Here is a 23,723-nt window from a genome sequence, read left to right as displayed (position 1 = left end):
TTCTAACAGGTTTGCATGTTAGATCAATTTGATAAATAGATCATTAGCATGATACGCTGCAAATCTTTAATGACTTGAAGCCTATTAGAAATATTTCATTGGTCTTGCTGCGCCGGCGCCGCTTAGAAATACTTAATTTATGCTCAAGATCAATAAATTGAAGGAAGTGAAGTGTTTAAGACAAAGTATTGATATGTGTTTCAAGTCAAGACTGACTGAGGTAACATGCGGCAGGCAACAATTGATAAATGATCTCACTTCTTTTTTTATATACTAGAGATGACATTCACAATGCCCATACCTCTCTTGTGGACGTAGTTTAAGGACGTACCCGGATCCAAGATTTACTTATAAATTTTATGATCTCATATTGAGTATCTTGACGTCACTTGCACATATATGTCGCTCGTACCGTACTCGTATATAAAATACGAGCCAGAATGCACTTCGAGTAACATCAGAATTGAATCATAAATCTAATGAGATCATTTATTTGTTCAAACAGTCCTCATGCCTAAATTTTTTACCTAAAAAGCCTATTCATCACCCGTTGGTTAAATAATTTTAACTTGACTAAAATTGTCTTGCAGGGATCATAAATAACTAACCAAATTGATGTACTTACTCATGTCTTCTTTCATCCTCCGCCTCAGTGGAACGGCAGCCTGAGAACAGGTAGTTTGATCTGTTTGAGGGCTGTCCTATTTTTCTTTCTAAGTAATCATAATGCATAAGCTTTCGTCAGTAAATATTCTTTACAAGGACGTTGCCTTTTTTGTTCAAGTTAAATATAAAAGCATTCGCAAAAATCACAAAAAATATAACTCGGCTTCACTGTCAAAAACTTGGAGCACAACCCTAAAAACCAAAATCGATGATTTAATCTGTCCACATGACAACACTAACCCATAGAACATTATTGATCATGGCAGCTTGCGCGCGCAATCCTTCCACAGCAAGTCATGAGCTCTGTCGCCCATCACGTCATGAGACCGTGTGGCCTAATGGATAAGGCGTCGGACTTCGGATCCGAAGATTGCAGGTTCGAGTCCTGTCACGGTCGTAGAGTTTCCTTTTTGGTAACAATTGGAGGATATTATTTATATTATTGTGTTAAAAAAAAGATATTGGCGGTTACAGGTAAAAATAGAAGACTATTTTGTCTAATACTATACTAATTGACTTTTAGAATAAGTAGGTATTGAATGAATAAAATCATACAAAACACCAAATTCTTGTATAATTTAATTTTTATTAGGATCATTAAGTATATATTAATGTTTACTTATTCTTTGTAGGTACCTATTTCTGTTTCTTTAAGTACAAAGTAACATAAACTAAATTAAAACTAACTTAGGATCATTTACTGTACCCTTTTCAATTTGTCGATTGTTAAGTTATCGAACTTCATATAACTATACCACGGCAGAGTAAATAATAAACTTTCGATGGTTTGAAGGTAAAATAATAGTTACATTTGTTTAGCTAGTATTTTTTCTATACAATGATACTGCCCGCTGTTGACCCAAAACCTATTAAATATTATGTCACTGTTATACAACAAGTAAATTTGGCCACTAACTTAATTATTTGCCCGAGCGAAATATAACTGTGGGAATAAATTCATTATGTAAGGAATTGTGTTGTCGGTCGCAATAAGAGTTCTCACGTATTAAATAATGTTTTGCGACGCATTGCGACATCTATGCGCGAACTCCCAAAACATGTCGACACTTTTATGGTTCTTACTACTCAACGCCCGATGGCGCTGATATCAACTTTACAAGCAGATTAGTACGTAATTAAGATTAATGATTACGATTTCAAATGTTACAAGTATTTCTTTATTGTTACAGGCTCTTCGAAGACTTCATTTCTCGCGGGCTCAAACTTTACAGTACATTGGCACTTAGCTTACGCGCACAGAGTAAGTGACTCATAATTTGGGAAGTGTAGTCACCAGCCCGGCTAGCTCAGTCGGTAGAGCATGAGACTCTTAATCTCAGGGTCGTGGGTTCGAGCCCCACGTTGGGCGATTTGTGTTTTTTGTTAATTTTGAATTAATTTTAGGAAGGATTCATTTTTTTTATTTTATTTTAGGGAGGCTTCAGTTTACGAATTTTGGACTACCTCGAAAGGCCCGTTTTGGACTTGACTCCGAGAGCGGGCGGATCTGAGTGGGTTAGAGACGATGTTACGTAAGTATTTTTTTACTTTATTCATTCTTTTACATTTGTGTTTTTTTTAAGTCTCTTAAGCATTGAAAGAGAGTTTTACGGATTTTGTAAATCTTAGTTTAGGTACCTTGCTTCAAAAAAAAAAATTTGTTGCTGCCGATGCCGTTTGCCGATTTTATAAAATGTTCTTTTGCAACATAAATTACATAGCGTCTGATAAAACAGTGTTTTGCGTCATTTCATACGAAATATGATGGGGAGTATGTCGCTTACGACATTATGAATGAGGTTTTCATACAAACGATCTGGATCTCGTTTATAGTAAATTTGGTATGTCGTATTTTGTATAATGGCTTCACATTTTAACTTTGCCAGGGCCCAGAAATACGAAGTGCGGCTACCGAACGACTTCACTTGCGAAAACTGTACATTGCAACTCCAGAGGGAAGCGGGGGAATGGGGGAGCGGTTACCGCTTCTGGTCTTGTGCTGACATCGACATCTTACCACGTATGTATTTAAATAACATATTATCTGTTTATATTCCTATAGAATAGTTTCGATACTTGGTTAGGTGCTAACAAATAAGATTTTAGAAATATGTCTGTGAATACACGCTGCAACTTCAAAGGGAAGCGGTAGAGTGAGGGAGCGGTTACCGCTTGGTCCTGTGCTGACATCGACATCTTACCACGTATGTATGGTAGACATATACTGTCTTTATATATACTTGTAGACTGTAGAAGAGTGCATACTTTGTTATAGACTAACAAAACACATCCATGCGATTCTGTCTGTGAAAACTGCACGCTGCAACTCCGGAGGGAGCTTGGGAGTGGGGAGGCGGGTCCGGGTACCGCTTCTGGTCTTGGGCTGAAATAGACAGTAAACGTATGTAATGTGGAAAATACGAGTATAGTCTTGCAAACCAATTTGTCAATAGAAAAAAATGCAGCTCAATAATTTGGGCGATATCGATACTTGGTTTGGGTAAGCTTCCAAAAAATATATATTTTGCCAGACTATGTCTTCAATAATTATAGAATCAATCAGGCGTTACATTGCAGAATTCTATTATTTTATATAATTCTAATACTACTTAAGTGTCGAAAATGGGTGGAAAGTTTGTAACGATTTACAGTTAAACATTAACTTACTAAGAAGTCAAATTAAAACGCTAAAATCCAAATCAAGAAGCATGATTTATTTAGGTATGTAGGTATTCAACATATTTGCATAATATATTCGAATAGCATAATACAATCTTGTGTTGAATTTATAATTTAAACATAAATAAAATAGTCACCAAAACAAGTCGTAAAATAAATCTAACTCTCAACTCAAATAGCTGTAACACGTGCGTACTCGTAGACTACTTTTTTTTTTAAGTTCAATGAAGCTGGCGAATTAAGAAGGCTGAAGAATTCTAATCAGGTACGTCAGTTAATGATAATAATTTTGATCCGACTAATGGACTAGGTTAGGGGTATGGGTTAGGTAGGTTTGGTTAGATAACCTAGTCTATTAGTCGGTTCAAAATTATTTTCATTGTCTCATTTATGTCTCCAAGAAGTGTGACTGAAAACGGAATGTTTACCATATCTTTATGATTTCAACCACAATTGGAATTAACAGTAGGAGAGATGGAAACACAAAATCATAAGATATAGTTGATTTATTTAAGTACCTGTTTAAAGAACCAACCAAAATTCTTAACATTAACTGACGTACCTGCCGGCTTAGCCAAGGTGACTATCGCTATCGCTTCGACAACGATTCGCTTTGTGTCTCTCTATCATTCATCCATATTAGTGCGACAGTGACAGTTGCGTTTCGATCGCTACGGAGCGTAAGCGATTTGCACGTTGGCTACGCGGCCTGATTAGAATTCTTCAGCCATCTTAATTCGCCATCTTCATGGCCATCTGGGTCATATACCAATTAGGTTCACGTCTCTTCTGTGTACATAATTTTCTGTTTGATCCCTTATCCACGTGAATGCGTACTTATTATCAATTATGCGTATTACTTCTCTATTACCCATTTCTTTCTCTATTATAACTTATTAGTTATCATCAAAATATATATTTTTGATTCAAGCATTTGTTGCTCACTTTTTTTTCAACTGGCAATTAATATTCATCGAGACAATTCTAACTAACCCAAATAATGGGAAGTCGGTCTAATTTGCTACCAAAGATTTGACCCCAACATACATACATAATTAAATTGCAAGTGAAATAAAAGCTTGTAAAATAATTACTTATAATTATGCATACAACCACTAGTTGTTAGCTATTGTCCCCAGGAGTGACAACCTGTTTATGGACCAGATAGGTATAATTAGGCACCGATTACAACTATCTCCATAACACCAAGGTCGGTATTAGAATGTAGCCAGTTTGCATTCAGAGATAATGTAAATGTTTTGACAGCTGGCATTGTTTGATGCCTTGAGCGGAATTAGCATAAACATCTGAGCATTGCATCGCAATGCAGTAATGTATTTATTTATGCGGAAATCGACCTTGTTGCGAGACAATTGTTGGGTACAAATGCGATAATTTTGAGGCTGTAGTTCTACCTGTATCAAATACTTCGTCATCAATTTAAAATTAAAATTTTTGAAGTAGGTAGGTATATTATATAAAAAAAAAAAAATTGAAGACCAGACGTAATGGTACAGTATTTTTACCAGTAAGTATACATTTACCAACCTAAACTACCTGCAATATGTATATACCTCTAACTAATTCACAACTGCATGGCGTACAATTTGTCGCCATTTTCCGCAGTCGTAACTACTACTCGCACCAGACGCTCTATGGAGTCATTGTTTCGCCTCGAGACGTGACCGAAAAAACTGATGATGGCCGTACTTATCATTTAGCATGGAGTTGTTCATCACACACTCAAATCCTTATTCTACATTCTTCCAGGCAAAGAGTACCACGAAACCTGCTCCGGCCACGGCTTCCATATCCTCGGCCGCTGCAAGTGCAACAAAATGTACTCGGGTAGTCGCTGTCAGTTCAGCGATGAGTGTGCTGAGGATACCGACTGCGGGCTGCGAGGGCAATGCGTGGATGTGAGGGCCACGGAGTCGCCCAGCAAGATGTGCTATTGCCCACACGGGTTCTATGGCAAAGGATGTAATAAGAGTAAGTTTAGTTTTACTAACGAGTAGTTTGTCTTTGGGAAGTGTACTTATATGGACCATATCCAAGGATGTAAGTCCAATAAGATGTACTCAGGAATTAATCAGTTTAGAGATGAGTGTGCCAAAGATACGGACTGTGGGCTGCGAGGGCAATGCGTGGATGTGAGGGCCACGGAGTCGCCCAGTAAGATGTGCTATTGCCCACACGGGTTCTATGGCAAAGGATGTAATAAGTTTAGTTTACCGAGCAAGCGCGTAGCGTCTCCAGTCCATCTTGGGAAAAAATGGATATTGGATAACGCATTGCTCAACCGATTCTCGTAAAATTTACAGCTCACAGGGCCACCAATCAGTTTAGTGAAGTAGGTATGCTTCTGTCTACATGTAGCACATATTCGGACGCTGCAAGTGCAATAAAACGTACTTAAAAAATCTTTTATGAAAAAAGCCGCAATAAGAACAAGTAATTATATAGGTATCAACCAGTTTAGAGACACAGGTGCCAAAGCGCAATATAATGTACTCGGAAACTCGCTGTCAGTTCAGCGTGTGCTTGATCGTGTTACCAACCCAATTTTGTTACGATTCTGCAGTGGCGAGGTGTCTAATGTTCATAGAACTCGTTTTTCACTGCCTTGCCATCACAACAATTCTAATCTAACCCCAAAAACCTTAAAGAAACAGCAAACTAAATTGCGCTTTGCTCTAATTCTATGCGCTGTTATTGTCATTATATTTGTATTTTCGATTGTTAATTATCCTCTTTTTGTACAATTCCAGAATCCCCCTGGAAGGACAAGAACCTCAACCTGGACCGGTACAGCCGCCGGGAGCTCTCACCGGACTTCAACTTATACTGGAGGGTCATACAACATGAGCAAGAACTGGAAGTTGTCATGATCGTCAACGGGACCTCTTATGCTGGTCAGTAGCTTCATACAGGATAGGTTGTACAATTCCAGAATCCCCCTGGAAGGACAAGAACCTCAACCTGGACCGGTACAGCCGCCGGGAGCTCTCACCGGACTTCAACTTATACTGGAGGGTCATACAACATGAGCAAGAACTGGAAGTTGTCATGATCGTCAACGGGACCTCTTATGCTGGTCAGTAGCTTCATACAGGATAGGTTGTACAATTCCAGAATCCCCCTGGAAGGACAAGAACCTGAACCTGGACCTGTACAGACGCCGGGAGCTCTCACCGGACTTCAACTTATACTGGAGGGTCATACAACATGAGCAAGAACTGGAAGTTGTCATGATCGTCAACGGGACCTCTTATGCAGGTCAGTAGCTTCATACAGGATAGGTTGTACAATTCCAGAATGCCTCTGGAAGGACAAGAACCTCAACCTGGACCGGTACAGCCGCCGGGAGCTCTCACCGGACTTCAACTTATACTGGAGGGTCATACAACATGAGCAAGAACTGGAAGTTGTCATGATCGTCAACGGGACCTCTTATGCTGGTCAGTAGCTTCATACAGGATAGGTTGTACAATTCCAGAATCCCCCTGGAAGGACAAGAACCTGAACCTGGACCTTTACAGCCGCCGGGAGCTCTCACCAGACTTCAACTTTTACATGATCAGGAGCTGGAAGTTGTCATGATCGTCAACGGGACCTCTTATGTCAGTATTCAAAAGTTGTTATTAATCAATGAAAGCGTAACTTTCGGTAGCTCAGTTCGTGGAGCGGGAAGCTGGTGTATTACAATATTTACAATGCGCGGTTGAATTATAAGAATTTAAGACATTATGCGACGCTCAATAAAAGTCTTCATGCGAACCTCGGAGAAATATGCAGCGAAATTTTAATTTTATTTACGATCGAAGATTCTAGGGAAATAAAAAAATACCATTTTATTATTTCCCTATAAATTTTATTGGCCAGCCCGCGAATTTTTCAATCAACCCTCGTATTTTCAGTTGGATTCATCACATCAATGACCGAATCTTTGAGCTCATAGAATCAAGATGGGAGGGAGACATGTCCAAGGTCCTTAAGACGGACCACAATATGGCTTTTACAGTCGAATTTAGAATCCTATTTACTGCAGGATTCAATGAGTAAAGGGTCGTTTAGAGAAAGGTCCTTCACCTTCACCCAAGTGATTTTATCTTGCTGCAGGTCGCGTTTAAAGTATCAAGTGTTGCCATGATGATTATTTAAGAGACTTCACACAACGTACAACGTACAGCTGGAAATATGAAGGTAATAGCCTTCATGCGAACCTCGGAGAAATATGCAGCGAAGTTTTAATTTTATTTACGATCGAAGATTCTAGAGAAGTAATAAAAATACAATTTTATTATTTCCCTATTAATTTAATTGGCCAGGCCGCGAATTTTTCAATCAACCCTCGTATTTGCAGTGGGATTCATCACATCAATGACTGAATCTCATCATCGAATCATTGAAATATGAAGGTAATAGCCTTCATATTGTCATTTCAACACTGTATTTTTAATTACTAATTTATTTTGTATTATAATTCCAGGAATCGGTTGGAGGCCGAGCGGATTGACAAAAGAATGCAAAAATTTCCCCGTCATCGGACCCCCGCTAGCTGACAAGAGTAAGAACCCCCTTGTTTATAAAACTTAGAAACCTCTTACAAATCTATATCAAATTTTGTCTCTTTCTAACAAACAGAAATGTCAAAATGAAGGAGAGGGACAAATGATTATCAACGGTTCTGACAAACGTTGAATAAAGTAATGACGCTAGGAACGAAGAATATAGTGCAATGACCCGTGTCTTCCTATCTCTATTGCGCGTGCGTAATTGTATTGCTGTCCCGCTCATGTGTTAGCAGTCAACTGACTGATTATACTTTTCTTTCATCAGGCAACTAATACTCATCGAGACTAATACTACAATGACTATAATGAGGTTGCGTCGTTGTATCACTTTTACCACAAAATTTCTAGTTCCCATGGCCATCAACCTATCCATTATCAGATGAGCTCGATGGTACCATAATATATTATCACCCAATTTAGCTTATCGAATAATGTGAATAATTTATCTTCCAAGAATTGACCTGAACATACAAACATTGCAAGTTAAATAAAAGGGTGCTTAGCCATACGCGAATTGTCTACGCTCCGTAGCGTAACGTAGACGTTTCTCTCTATCACTTTTCCATATTAGTGTGACAGATACAGTTTCGTTCGCTATGGAGCGTACACGATTGGCATCTTGGCTAGGCACCCTGGAGACTAAAACCTTTTTCCAATTTTTAGCAAGCACACCAAAACCGGAACCACTACCAAAACCCGAACCCGAAGCGGAACCAGCCGCATCCCCAGAACCGAGTTCAGAACCCGAACCGAGCCCAGAACCCAAATCAGAACCCGAGCCCAGCGCAGAACCAAAAGCGGAGCCGGAACCCACCGCCGAGCCGAAGGCAGAACCCGCACCAGAACCCACTTCAGAGCCGGAGCCGTCCGCAGAACCCACGGCAGAACCGGAGCCTGAAACGACGACCAAGTTGTCGGAATATGACAATAGGAATAAGAGAGTTGCGATGCATTCGTTGGATGGCATTGACTTTAAGAATCTTGGAAATGATGTTCAAGTGAAGACTAGTGTGTCTTATAAAGTGTCGAGTTCTAAAGGTAATTTTAAACTGTATTTCATCAAACCCTACCGCCTGGACCGGTCTGGCTTAGTCGGTTGAGACCCTGCCTTTGAATCGGATAGTCCTGGGTTCGAAAGTGTTACAATGTCCAGTATTCATTTTGCATAAAATAAGTATTGTCCTATTCCTATAGGTACTAAAGTAAAAAAATTTTTTTTCTTACGTCCATTGCTATGAATTATTAAAAGAGTCAATAAATAAAACAATATTTAGGATGATTATTTACTCTGCGGAATGAAAATCGTGTCAGTATATATGTGTAATATAATTAAGTATAATATTTTTTTATGTTAAAGGTCGCCGTAAACGAGCCGCCGCGAATGAAAGTGAGTATTTCGATTACAGTGGGCTAGATGGGCTAAAAATAAACATTAATAAATAATGGTTCTTGTGGCATTCTATCGAGAAGTAAAATTAGAATATGCAAATAGTCATACTGAATGTTGTTCTTAAAATATGTTTCTTTTTAAATGGGGTTCTATATCTTGCGAAATATACAGAAATAATAAAACTATGTGGGTGTGTCGGAATCCTAGAAAAAACAGAATAATAGACTAATTTTACTCATTTAATTTAGAAATGTGCTTAAAATGTCATAAGCCAAAGCATTTAAATTCCCTATCTGTTAATTCGATGAATCAATAGAACGCCACATTTTTTATATTTTACAAAATTACTTGCTCATGACAACATAAAAAATAATAATAATTGGAAACACGGCACAAAACAGTGCAAGCACTCGCAAAGCACACACTAAAATTCGCTATTTAATGTATATATTTCAATTTAAGAAGACAACATTAAATGTTTTAACTTGTGCACAAATTCTTATTCTTTTGGGAATTTTGACCATCATTAAAATTTGTAAACCATATTAAAATTAACTTACATATATTGTGTTGCAAGAAAAAAGAGATCACAATTAAAAATACAAAGGATAAAGCGAAAAAACAGTTTGATTTAAAAAAAAATACGGTGTAAGGGTAAAACATTAAAAAAGGAATTTAATTCCAGATTTATTTTCCCCTTTCTAGTAAAATTCCCAAAAGTATGTAAAAATAAGCTATCTGCCCCGCACAATACCGCATGGTCACTTATGTTTGCAGATGTGGAAACCTCAACCCATGACCATAGCCATGACAACCATGACCATTCCGTACCATCCTTAGAACCCAAACCATTACCTAAGGCTAGAACTAAATTTGTCCCTAAATCTAAACGAACTACTACAACCACTGTTACAACCCCAGTACCTACCACACCGGGACCTACTGATCCACCCACCCCAGAACCAACCCCAGAACCTAAATCTGAACCTGAACCTACTGCAGAACCCACTTCCGAACCGGAGCCTACCGCTGAATCGAACGCTGAACCTACCCCTGAACCAAATGCCATCCCAGAACCAACTGCTGAGCCTAAAGCAGAACCAGAACCTACGCCTGAACCTACAGCGGAACCGAAGGCTGAACCAGAGCCGACTCCAGAACCTAAATCAGAGCCCGAGCCTACTGCTGAACCTAAGGCAAAACCTAAACCGAAAGAGCTTGTACCTAATCCTAAAACACTGTCAAAACTTGATGCTAAGCCAAAACCTAGTCCTGAACCTAAATCAGAGCCAGAACCAACTCCAGAACCGAAGACGGAACCTGAGCCTTCCCCAGAACCAAAATCAGAACCCGAGCCCACTCCAGAACCCAAGTCCGAATCTGAGCCAACCCCAGAACCCAAGTCAGAACCGGAACCTTCTCCCGAACCTAAGTCAGAACCCGAGCCTTCTCCTGAACCAAAATCAGAACCTGAGCCGTCCCCAGAACCGAAATCTGAGCCTGAGCCGTCCCCGGAACCAAAATCGGAACCCGAACCTTCTCCCGAGCCTAAATCGGAACCAGAGCCTTCCCCTGAACCTAAATCCGAACCAGAGCCATCCCCAGAACCTAAATCAGAACCTGAACCTTCACCTGAACCTAAATCAGAACCCGAACCCTCCCCAGAACCCAAAGCGGAACCAGAACGCGAGACTTTGCTAGTGAAAGGACTTAAAGAAGAAACAGGTAACGCACTTGCTTTGCACATTTTTATAAACGCATCCAATAGCAAAAAATGTATGGTCAGTTGAGGCAAGTGCCCAATAGGAATGCGTCTTCTTGTGCATAAAAGTATGGCAAAGGCAAATATATAAATAACTCCGTATAAGATAAATAGCCTAAGAAAAAAACGTGCCTCGGAAATCCAGAAAAATTTATGCTCGAATAGATGGCGATACCGTTTGATATTTAAGAACGTGGTTCAAATCGCTATATGTCATTCTAAAAGTTTTAGTCCTGTGTCGAAAGATGGCAGTAAATTTAGTTGACTACAAAATTTACTTTGTCAATACGCCTCTTTACTGAATTCTCTCTGGTAAAGGGAAGAGTGCGGTGCGGTGAAACCTTTGATCCTTACGGAATGTTTGTATTTTAGTTTAAGCGCAGTTATCTCATGCAGACACTTGCCCTGACTGACGCTAGGTTGACTAAAGTCCTATTTTACCAAGTCTTGTTATAAACTCTATTTTTGGTTGATAACAAAACTACTGTAATATTGCAGTTTTTGAACGATAAAAAAACAATCCAAGTGAATGCAAATGGAGAAATAAATTTGTTATTGAATGCGTTTCTATTGTACAGCATATTTATCACCAATATCACCATATTATTACTGGTTGGAGGTAACTAAACTGCATTTATTTCTGTATTCTTAAATCGCATACCTTAAACTTCTAAGTCATGCAAAGAAAGTGTATTGATTTTTGGAACATATTTATCGTCTATAAAACTACACCACATCATATTGCTGTGGGCATCAAAATGTAAGTATTATCATTATTAGGTAGTAGATTTTTCTTAAATGTCAAACCAACCAACTGTTTTGAATTGCCGTAAAAATTGGCGAAATCGAACGCTTGTTTGATTGCCAGTTTTTAACTTTATTCAGTACTTTGTTTCGTTACGTTGACAAGAATTAAAGATAGAATATCTGATCATGAAATTATCTCAAACAATATAATTATTTACCTGGCACTAGGTACATATTTTCCTAAAATTGGTATTTTATTTATTAGCATTTTGGAATATAAAATGGTCCTTCAAACCGGATATAATGTAATCCCCTATTTGTAAATATGAAATATGTCTGGTTTATAGCTTAGTTTTGGTATATATTCCTTAATAACAACATATTTTCTTAACATTTTTAACACATAGGTATATCAAATTAAGGCATTTTAAAACTGTTGGATTGTTAGCTTCTAGTTGGCTTTCTTTGTGCTTCGCTTTGCCGAGCTTGGCCTATGCTTTCCCTGTTTCCTCTTCTCTCCCTCCCCTTACCTCTTCACTTATTCAGTCTTACTCGGGTGTGATCTTTAACGATTTGTCTCTAATATGAGTGGATGGTAATCATACGGATGTGGTTTCTTCTATTCTATTCTAATCTTTTTACATTTCTATAAATAATGAATGTATTTTAGACTTAAGTTTTTTTTACGTGTTATGTTTATTATATATAGGATTGTAAATAAAAACGTAGATATTAGATACAAAATGTGAGTATTGATAAATAACTTATCTGTTACTAAAGAAATCTCATAATCTCAAAATAATTGGCAGATATTACTTTTTTATATTATTATTTGAGCCGCTTTTTATAAAATTACAAGTTAGAAGTACTCATAAAAATGTTAAAAAAAAGAAAAAAAGAAAGATAATACATTTATTTAATGTGACAATATATTACTTACAAAAAAAATACAAACCTTAAAATTGACACTAAAATAGGCTCCTCGATCAGCATAATGCTGCGGCAATCCGCGGCGCTGGTTTTCCGTAGGGAGGTCCTAATCCGAGGAAAATAAGATTTAGGACTCACAGCTTCATAAAATACGGTCCTGGTGAAAACAAGTCGTTTTCAGGTTACTTCCCCGCTCACGAGTACGTCCCAGGTTACGACTTCAACCCCATGGACTGCACGGATATAGTCATCGGCACGGCGCGCGGCAACTACCACAGGGTTCTGGACTATTACACTAGGGACAGGTAAGACAAGTCGTTTTCAGGTTACTTCCCCGCTCACGAGTACGTCCCGGGGTACGACTTCAACCCCATTGACTGCTCGGATATAGTCATCGGCACGGCGCGCGGCAACTACCACAGGGTTCTGGACTATTACACTAGGGACAGGTAAGACAAGTCGTTTTCAGGTTACTTCCCCGCTCACGAGTACGTCCCGGGTTACGACTTCAACCCCATTGACTGCTCGGATATAGTCATCGGCACGGCGCGCGGCAACTACCACAGGGTTCTGGACTATTACACTAGGGACAGGTAAGACAAGTCGTTTTCAGGTTACTTCCCCGCTCACGAGTACGTCCCGGGTTACGACTTCAACCCCATGGACTGCACGGATATAGTCATCGGTACGGCGCGCGGCAACTACCACAGGGTTCTGGACTATTACACTAGGGACAGGTAAGACAAGTCGTTTTCAGGTTACTTCCCCGCTCACGAGTACGTCCCGGGTTACGACTTCAACCCCATTGACTGCTCGGATATAGTCATCGGCACGGCGCGCGGCAACTACCACAGGGTTCTGGACTATTACACTAGGGACAGGTAAGACAAGTCGTTTTCAGGTTACTTCCCCGCTCACGAGTACGTGCGACTTCAACACCATGGACTGCACGGATATAGTCATCGGCACGGCGCGCGGCAACTACCAAGACTTCTGGACTATTACAGGGGCTAGGGACAGGTAAGACCTGTTGATGCATTTAAAGCTAGTGGCTCTATGAGCTGTGGACCTCGCGAACCCCCAAGCTCCGCCATTTTGACAAATTTCATTTAGATAATGAACCTGCTCACAAAAATTTACGAGAATCGTTTGAGAAATGCGACCTGTAAAGAGAGAACATCTGGACATAGGAAAGCATTTTTGTCCAAGCTGAAACGGAGACCTTCGCTAACGCCACCGTGTGAAACACCACGGACCAAAGTGTAAAATACTAAAATCGTATATTGTAAAGTACTGTTTTATATGTAACATAAATATATTGTTTTTAGGTCGACACCCCGCGTGGACACGTTCTGGGGCGGACATGATGACATCACGGCGTCTTCCGGCTTTGAGGAAAATGGCGTCACCACCATCATGTTTAGGAAGAAGCTGCAGGTAATGACTTGGTAGCAACTGTCGGTTAGGAACTCACTAATTGAGCATAGTCGAAATAAATAAAATAGTACATTACGATACAAGTGCGAAAAATAGGAAATTCGAAACGAGTGGCGATAAATTAAAACACGACCGAAGGGAGTGTTTTAAATCGACACGAGTTGCGAATTACCTATTCGCACATGTATCGTACAACGTTTTACAGTACATATGGCCCTTTAAATGTTCGACACAGTAACGTAATATGCTACTTCTCGCACTAGTGCTATAAAGTAGCCCCATATGTACTGTAAATGTAATTGTTAATACGATAAATAAAATATCTGACATGTCAGAATGATGTAGTTTCCATTTCTACTACACTAATTTGACAAATACGTAACGTGAACCCAGCCCGATTTAAATATTAAATGTTTCCATCTTCGTGAGTGATCGTGTGTCGTGTTATTTGTGTGACATATTTCAATATTTTACCGAACCCTACGAAGCAGATTTCATAAAAAATACCCTCTAAAATAATTAAATAAATAATAAATAAAATAAAATAAAAATCATTTATTTCGGACGACACAATCCATATTTTGTTAGTTACCAATATACTTAAATTACTATGTTAGTACCTAAACTAAGATGTTGGGAGGTCCAGTGCCTAATTAATGCACTGTCCCATCTCCCTGCCACGACGGCCAGGAGACTGTGGCGGCTGTCGCGCACCTTCGGAGCGTCGCGGCGCAGCGCTTGCGCAGCGTCGCGTGGAAACCGTCCACATGCGCGTCGGCGAACATGCCCGACGCACTGCAGTATCGCGGCAGCCGCAACAGTACCCTGAACGCGTCATTGTACTGTACACGCATGGCATTCATAGAACGCTGCGTGTATCTCGTCCACAGGCTGCAGGCGTAATTAAGTTGCATATTGTATTGTACATTATTTTTTGGCGCTCTATTAATGAACCATATTTTACTTTGTAAACTGAAATAGATGTCACATACTAAATAAATCGTGACTAAGCTCTCTAGTGGCAGAGGCCAGATAGTATTTAATAAAATGATTTGTTTTGTTTGCCCCTAAGTTGCTTATATTATTCTGTTAACAGGCTAAAGAACCCACGGACCACTCCATCGTCGACGACGCAATGCACGTGATCTGGGCGCGCGGGCAGGAGCCCGGCAAATACCGACACTCGCCACCCTCCGGAATCGAACAAGGAACTGCGTCCGTCAAGGATTTCTATAGACAGGACGAGCTGAAGTATCACGGTCATGGGGGGCAGAGAGGCGTTACTAAACTCAACTTCTTTGGTGAGTCACGAAACACATTCACTTCATTCTCTTGGCTAGAGTGAAATACGACACACCTTTTCATTCTCTAGGCAAGAGCTAGGTAAGTACAGTCAAGTCAAGTGCCAACAATATGTATATACGACCTTATTGCCTATATATTAAGGTAGTGTGTACATATGTTTGTCCATATTACTGCCACTACGGCATCGAGATTTTTAGTCGGGACGATCGAGACGGAGAAATTTAATCATTAGATAATTAACTCATCAACTACAATACATAATTTTGATGAGGTAAGTGACGCATTATAAAACTAATTACTTGCTTACGTTACGATGCAAAAACGAAACGCACTATAAGCAGATATATAAGTGTACGAAGTGAAATATAGTGATACATTTTCATTGCACAGGATTACCACACTTAGATTTCTGGATTTACCACCTTTTTCCAACACAAAGACAAAGAAAGAATTGTTAAGTATAATATAGGGAGTGCCGGTAGTGGTTTTCTATACAGTCGACGACCAGTCTGGCCTAGTGGGTAGTGACCCTGCCTACGAAGCCGATGGTTCTGGGTTCAAATCCTGGTAAGGGCATTTATTCGTGTGATGAGCATCGATATTTGTTCCTGAGTCATGGGTGTTTTCTATGTATTTAAGTATTTATAAATATTTATATATTATATATATCGTTGTGTAAGTACCCTCAACACAAGCCTTATTGAGCTTACTGTGGGACTTAGTCAGTTTGTGTAATAATGTCCTATAATATTTATTTATTTATTTTTATTTATTTATACAAATACAGTACCGGAACCGGAAACTTCCGGTTCCCGCCAAACAAACTCAGTCCCGGGAGCATTCCCTAAATAATACATATATAATATTTGCAGAAGAGATCAGATCCGCGGTACTGGGCGGCATTCTCCCTCTCGCCAACAAATGCGGCGGCTACTTCAAGCTACCGGCCGACTGTTCCCTCGCCAACGGCACCTGCGATTACCACGCCAGTTGGGAGTACCTTGGACAGAAGAGAGGAAAGGATTCTGTCAAGTTCACGATTGTTACCAAGGAGAGCAAGCTCTGGACTGGTATTGGGTTCAGCAATGACAAAAGAATGGTAAGTTTTCAACACCTCTCTATGTCGCTCATAAGAGTTTCGGTAGTCGTCTTCACGCTAAGATATTGCAGTTTAAGGTCTTACTCGTAACACACCCATAACACTGCCCGCAGAAAACTGTGTCGACGACATGATTTATTTTAGCTTATAATTTTTTTTATTGTATATATGTTACTTTGTAAGGTATGTATGATTGTATGTATTTGATTTTTTTATAATTTTGAACTTATTAGTCATTATATGCAGACGTCTTCACGATGCGATGATTTCCTCAATAGAATGAAACCATATAGAATTAAATCTACCGGGATATGGACCGTGATTACCTTGTTTTGGAGCTCCCGATATTTCGACGCAGTTACATACAGAATTATTAGTCCAAGGTTACATGCATCTTTTTCACGGGAAACTGGAGATAGCGGGTGGGTGTCAAAGTTGTGTAGAAAGGTAATCCTGGTTCATATCTCGGTTGATTTAAGTCTAGTGAAACTAGCCGCGAATCATTCAAAACTAAATAAACCATCCGTCAGTCACAATTTTGTTTTAGGACTGAAGCAAGAAGGTAGTGTTAGGAAGCAGGAAGGTTGCTTAGTTAGTGTGCGACTAGGTAAACGTTTGATATTTTGTTGGTCACTTAGTATGGAAATTTCAGAAAAGACGCGTTTTTTTTATCTTAAATGCATATTATTATATCCCTATATAATAATGCCGTGTTTCTTCCACAGTCCCAAACGGACGCGATCATCGGCTGGGTGGATCCCCGCTCCTCCCGCCCCTTCATCATGGACACCTGGGTGTCCGGCTACGCGGCGCCCAGGGTCGACACGCAGCAGGACATCAGCAAAGAGTTCGGCAGTCTCGTGGACGGAGTAACGACCCTCAGCTTCGTGAGGAAGCGGGATACTAAGGATTCTAAGGTAGGTTAAGTAGTGGCATCAAACACAACGCGTCCCTTAGTAGTTGTGTCGGGACGCGATTATAGCTTGATGGACTAAGACACACCCTGTCTCGTTCTAATAGATACCTACTTGGGTATGATTTTGCTGCATCTAGAAATTGACACGCAGCAAGACCCCAGGAAAACAAGGGTTTGTCTCAGATTTAGTGTTATCATTTTAGCCTAGCGAAGCAATTATCAACTAAATTAAGCACTTGGTTGTTTTGTGTGGAAATCGACTGCGATTTGAAACACTGCGTTTCACGCTGCGGATAATACTGCGTTCACCGCGAAAAATAATGTTTGGTAGTTAGATTATCAAATGTAAAATGATGTGGATCAAACACATCGCGTTTATGGCATAAAACAACTGCACGCTTTATTCGCGTTCTTGTAAAGTGGCCTAATATAACATTGATATAACATTCGATTCATGACTTTTAGGACTTGGCGTTCACGGACAGCCAGTGTCTCTACATGATGTTCATCCCCCACGGCGGCGGCTTCGATCCCGTCAACAAGCGGACAAGCAAGCACGCGCAAACTCCGATTGTCTCCGAGAACAGAGTCTGCATCAAACCGTGTGGACCTGGTAAGAACTCCGAGTCAACAAACGAAGGAACTGAATAACTGCGTTAGCTTAGCGGCCTGAAGAAAACCTTAGCCTAGAGCCACCAGAGAACGCCCGTTTTACCTTTCTGAACATCTGCACTCCGTGAACAAGCGGACCAGCAAGCACAAGCTTTATTTTCCGGATTTAGATATTATTTAGCTTTATATCCGGGCCGGCAAAACAGTCACGCATAAAAATCAATAATTTTTTGGGATAAATTAGACAAAATTTGTTGTAATAGACTGAAATTAACTGTCTAAATTAAAATTTGTGGATAACAGTCAGTGCCGACCGCTGTGGGATATTAATGGACGGTTTCATGCCGAGCAGAAACAAAAATGACGTTAGCTTATCATGTTTTATTGACATAATACATACCGTTAGATTATCAAAAATCTCCACTTAATGATCTAATTCATGGGTATAGCACGTTAATGTATCATTTATATTTTCAGAACCGGCGGAAGACGAAGTAACAACAGAAGCCATCATCCCCGGCCAAACAGCATACACGATGCTGATCCGCATCACAGGCTTAGCTGACAGCTTCAAGCCTCCAGCTGAAGGTTCCCAGGAGTTCGCAGAACTGAAGAGACAGGTCGAGGACAGCCTTATCCGAGAGGTCTCCAAGAATAAGGGGTACCGCGGGTTGCAGCTGAATGGATTTATGCAGTAAGTGAAATTTTTGAAATTTAATTCATTCCATTGTGAGACTAAAATTGCTTTTTGATACTCGCAGTGAGGAAAAGTTACTTTGTTTTCGCATTTTTTTATGTAGCGCTATACGATTGAGGGAAATAGATTACATCTTTCGCTGCGGCAATTAGTATTAGTACCTATCTATTACTCGTAGTAACATACTTATATGGGCCGAATCGATCCAATGTAGCGAACGTGTTAAGTTGTACATCGATTCTCATGTCCAAAAAAAACCTTATTTGAAGGTGTATTTAAATAAAGGTTTTTATTAACTTCTATTTAAAATACTTATCGGGCCAAAACTTCGGCTTATGTTCGGGTCAAAACTTACAAGCTAATTTAAGAATGATTCACTCTGGAATAGTCCAGGTCCGGGTCGTGGTGTCCGACACTTCAATTTTCTGTAGAAAGCATCAGTTGAACACCGATCTCCCGTCATATAAAACGAAGTGTCGGAAGGCCAGGACCCGGACCGTTCTAGCGTGAGTCATCCTTTAGACTCACTTCCCATTATTCGATTGAGCTGGAACTTCACATAAATATGTTAATTGGGTGACAATGCAACATTATGGTACTATCGAGCTGATCTGATGATGTATACAGGAGGTGGCCATAGGATGGCTGTGATACAAAGCAACCTAATTGTGTTTGGGTTTGTTAGAATTGTCTCATTTGTCTCGATGAATATTAGTTGATCGTTGAAGGAAAGGTACAGTCATCGAAAAAGTATCAAAAATGTTTTTTGACAAAAACCTTTTTTATTCTTACAGGAACGAAACCAAAGCCATAATAGCCGAGCTGACCCTAAAATCGATCGAAAGCAACTTTATCGAGGGCTCTAGCGCTCGCTCGCTCGGCGCGGCGCCGCGCAACGAGAGCGACAGGGACGGCGACAGGCAGCGGTGGGAGCGGGCTGTCAAGGACACTCTGGCGCTGGGGAAGGTTGGGAACCTGAACGTGGACCCGGAGTTCTTGGTGCTGGTGCCGCAGAGTCGTAAGTATTGTTGCCACGGCTCATGGGAGCCTGGGGGTCCGTTTGGAAATGAATCCCAAGAATTGGCGTACGCACTAGTTTTTACGAAAACGACGACGAGCTGCCATCTGATCTTTCAACCTAGAGGATAAACTAGGCCTTATTAGGGTTAGTCCGGTTTCCTCATGATGTTTTCCTTCACCGAAAAACTCATTGGTACGTTCATATGGTTTTGAACCCCCGACCTCCGGATTGAAAGTCGGACGCTCTTATCACTAGGCCCCTAGCGCTACATACTAGCCACAATCACAAAAAATAATTAAGCATCATTATCCTTAATTTTTAGGTATAAACAATCAAACATATAACTTTTGTTTTCCTGTGTGTATATGACACCTGTATTGTTTATTTCCAGTACTATCAACCCAGTCCACGCCCGAGGACGAAAGCAGCAACGCTCGCTCGTTCTTCGGCCTCGCCGAGACCAAACTATACGTCGTCGTCGGTTGTGTAGTAGCGCTTGTATTAGTAGCGTTATTACAAGCCGGATGCACTTTGTATAGGAGCAGCAGTGGGAAGAGGAAAGTGAGTATGGTCGTTTTATACGCAGGACTCGCGCTTCAGCCTTAGGCCTCGTTAAGACCAAATACTACGTAGTAATCGACAGCGAACGTAGTGTGTAATTTTAAAATATTAAAACTGCCTTTTTTTAAAAAATATTACTGCACTTAAACTGATGAAAGGATATAAATATACGTTCCTGATTCATAGGCTGTTTTCTATGTGTTCAAGTATTTTATCTATATCTATCTATATATCCTCGCCTAGTAACAACAAGTAGTCATATTGAGCTGTGTCGCTATGATATATATATGTAATTATTATGAATATGATAGCTAATAATAGTATGTTTTCCAGGAACAATTAATCCCGAACGCAGCCTGGAAGGACTATTCCACGGCCAACACCAACTACGCGTTCGAGCCGTTTGAGAACGACGACAAATACAACAGTACCACATCCACCGCTCCGCTGAGAGAGAGACCTACGTCCGCGCCTTTAAGGCCTACGAACCCACCTCCACCGAGGCCAGGTAATTGAGAGGCCTACCTGCTTTCACAGCGAGGCGCTTGCCATAAGGACGCCTTGTCAGGTTATACAAGCAAATCTAGTCCTTATGGGCATTTTCAGAAAAAAGTGTACCCTGTACTTTTTTAAAACCCAACAAATTTTGTGTTATTTCTACTCAGATTCACGAGCCCTATCGATTTAAGCAATCAAAAAGTGTACCACTTTTAATTGTCAGTAACGCAGTTAATCATACATGTTGTATGGACAGTTACAAAACTGACTAATAAATTTTGTATGGAAAATTAAGAATAATTTTGGCAAAAGGGTACATTTTTTTCTAAAAGCGATTTATGGCAAGCGACAAAGTGAGTCGTTTTGCCGGCCGCGGTCACATTTACACTTCTTTTTACTGTGCAATGAAGTTTAAATAAATAAACATCGAATCGCATCGCAAACATTTCAGGAAGCAACAACAAAATGGCGCCCAACAGCAAGAACGGCAAGATGGCGGTCAACGGCAACGGAAACAAGATGGCCGCCAACGGGAACGGCAAGATGGTGGCCAAGCACCCGAACAGCGCGGCGCAGTACTACCACGAGACGCGCTCGCTGCAGCGGCCGCGGCCGCCGCAACCGCAGTACGGGTGAGTTACTTGCAACTAGAGTTGCCATCGTAGGGCCAAGGCGTGAACAGTGGCTCACTCAACCTAATTTCAACACGAGAGAGACTACTTGCTTTCCTGCTAGTACAGTAGAAACATTCAGTAACCGAACAAATACAAATTAACGAGCAAGTTATTCTAACACGCGAGGGTGCTACAGTATAGAGCGTCATTTGGGCGACTGAGCCACTGTTCGAGCTGAACCACTGTTCCCGCCTTGACCTTAAAGATTTCCCCCGGTGAAGGTGAATCGTGGATAAATTGTTTATAAAAATGGCCGTCCAGTATAGTTGACGAAATATAATTTGCCATACACTGAAAGAAATGTTTGCATAACTGTAACAAAATTTTGGTTACTGTTTACACAAAAATTGGGACTTGCGAACTATGTGTTATATGTTACAAAACCGTGTTTGGCTATCAGTGTTCAGGTACTGGGTATACACTACAAAATAAGTTTGTAAATTTATGCAAAGTTTATTTTCTTATAACCGTAGTTTAGTTATTTAGTAAAGTTACAAAACCAGTTCGGCTATCTATTTTTTTCAGTGTAAAACTTTATCTTAACGAATACAAAAGGACAAAACAGGTGTGAAGTGCTTTGCCACGTTATTAGGTAAATAAAACTTTATTTTCGTCATAAATTTCCTTTGACATTAATGTTTCTTTATATAAATCTTTTATGTTTTTAAATATTAGACTACGAATTGAAAAGTTGGAATACTAGGAAAAATTAGAAATTAAAATGTAGAAAAGTAACTGGGATCAAGATTGTTTAGCTCAAGTATACTTTTAGCAAAACCAGCGGTGGCAGCATGGTTCCATTTTTATCGCCTGTCGCTATGCCCGTCACTTTCGCACTTACATACTTGTTAGAACGTGACAGGCATGGTGACAAATGATAAAGAGCCGACCATCTTAGCCCTAAAGCTGCTAATTGTTTTATTAGGTATCCTATTGTAAAACAGCCATTAGCAATAACATTCATCGGTGCAAATAATATTTCTTCCGCTAAATGTCAAGATTTTTAGGGTGATGTCCGAAATTTTGTCGGTATATTCCATTTTTAGGGTTCCGTACCCAAAAGGTAAAACCCTAATACTAAGACTCCGCTGTCCGTCCGTCTGTCTGTCCGTCGGTTACCAGGTATCTGATGAACCGTGATACTAGACAGTTGAAACTTTCACAGATGATGTATTTCTGTTGCCGCTATAACAACAAATACTAAAAAGTACGGAACCCTCGGTGGGAGAGTCCGACTCGCACATGTCCGGTTTTTTCCACATGACAACCCTACTTTGCCACCCACAAAAAATTAAATTACTTCCGTTTGTTTTGTTTTGGAATCATACAAAATCTCGTAACCTGTGGTATTCCTTCCACTCCGTTCAATTGCGAATCAACACGCTGCTCCTGTGAGCGAGACAGTGCTATCCACGTATATAGTGACGTCCCGCTCGCACACCAGAGTGTCATACGGATATTCTGTGATATTGATATAGTGACTATTAAATAAATAAATAAACGTATAACGTTAAACGAAAAAATAACTATTAAATAAAAAAGGGATTACGTATTATGAAAATCCCAATAAAATCACACTACCATCCCTCATGAAAAGATTAAATTCTAAATGATGCTTTACATCATTTTGGAAAGCTGCTGGATCGATTTTAGCTAAGAATGTAGCTAAGAACCACCGCAAGGAAATTCGGTTTCACGAAAAAAAACTGCATCAATATCGGTCCATCCCTTGTAGAGCTACGATACCACAGTCAGCCAGACATTGGCGTCAAACAAGTTACACCCCTCCTTTTGCATCGGGGTTAATAAATTATTTACCTACCTTAAATGTTGGTAAAAAGGCACAATGTCATTCTAATATTCAAAAATACTCAAATCACAGTCTGAAGTTTTTGAAAACATATATAATTTAAAAAAATATAATATTGGAATATATTTTTATGCCATTTGGGGTCGAGACGCTTGGCCCGTGGGGTCCTAATGCTCTACAACTTTTTAAAGAACTATCAAAAAGGCTGGTCGACTTCACAGGTGACCGAAGAGCTGGCAGCTTTCTCGCACAACGTATTATCATCGCTATACAGCGGGGAAATGCTGCCAGCATCCTCGGCACCATGCCGAAGGGGCCAAATTTTTTAGACATATTTTAATT

The 23,723-nt window shown here is 40.1% G+C and overlaps 1 protein-coding gene and 2 non-coding genes across 3 annotated transcripts in view; all 3 read left to right on the top strand.

Annotated features, from left to right (window-relative positions):
- The window catches only part of LOC133516590 (uncharacterized), an 84,404-nt gene that overhangs the window by 56,981 nt on the left and 3,700 nt on the right, over positions 1-23,723 (top strand). The window contains exons 4-23 of the mRNA XM_061849598.1: positions 1,857-1,927; positions 2,101-2,198; positions 2,553-2,686; positions 5,116-5,337; positions 6,117-6,260; positions 7,838-7,915; positions 8,586-8,960; positions 9,280-9,309; positions 10,090-11,037; positions 12,933-13,056; positions 14,080-14,188; positions 15,285-15,489; positions 16,366-16,592; positions 17,318-17,509; positions 17,974-18,121; positions 18,598-18,814; positions 19,612-19,835; positions 20,230-20,399; positions 20,733-20,907; positions 21,349-21,529. Coding sequence (XP_061705582.1) covers positions 1,857-1,927; positions 2,101-2,198; positions 2,553-2,686; positions 5,116-5,337; positions 6,117-6,260; positions 7,838-7,915; positions 8,586-8,960; positions 9,280-9,309; positions 10,090-11,037; positions 12,933-13,056; positions 14,080-14,188; positions 15,285-15,489; positions 16,366-16,592; positions 17,318-17,509; positions 17,974-18,121; positions 18,598-18,814; positions 19,612-19,835; positions 20,230-20,399; positions 20,733-20,907; positions 21,349-21,529 — 4,072 coding nt within the window. The remainder of the gene's footprint in view (positions 1-1,856; positions 1,928-2,100; positions 2,199-2,552; positions 2,687-5,115; positions 5,338-6,116; positions 6,261-7,837; positions 7,916-8,585; positions 8,961-9,279; positions 9,310-10,089; positions 11,038-12,932; positions 13,057-14,079; positions 14,189-15,284; positions 15,490-16,365; positions 16,593-17,317; positions 17,510-17,973; positions 18,122-18,597; positions 18,815-19,611; positions 19,836-20,229; positions 20,400-20,732; positions 20,908-21,348; positions 21,530-23,723) is intronic.
- On the top strand, positions 991-1,063 carry Trnar-ucg (transfer RNA arginine (anticodon UCG)). Its single transcript has one exon. It is a non-coding gene; the product is annotated as a tRNA-Arg (tRNA).
- Trnak-cuu (transfer RNA lysine (anticodon CUU)) lies at positions 1,963-2,035 on the top strand. The gene has a single exon. It is a non-coding gene; the product is annotated as a tRNA-Lys (tRNA).

The sequence above is a fragment of the Cydia pomonella genome, chromosome 3 (assembly GCF_033807575.1).
Source record: "Cydia pomonella isolate Wapato2018A chromosome 3, ilCydPomo1, whole genome shotgun sequence".
Lineage (NCBI taxonomy): Eukaryota > Metazoa > Arthropoda > Insecta > Lepidoptera > Tortricidae > Cydia > Cydia pomonella.
Note: the sequence above shows the minus strand (reverse complement) of the source record. Positions and strands in the feature narration are given on the sequence as shown.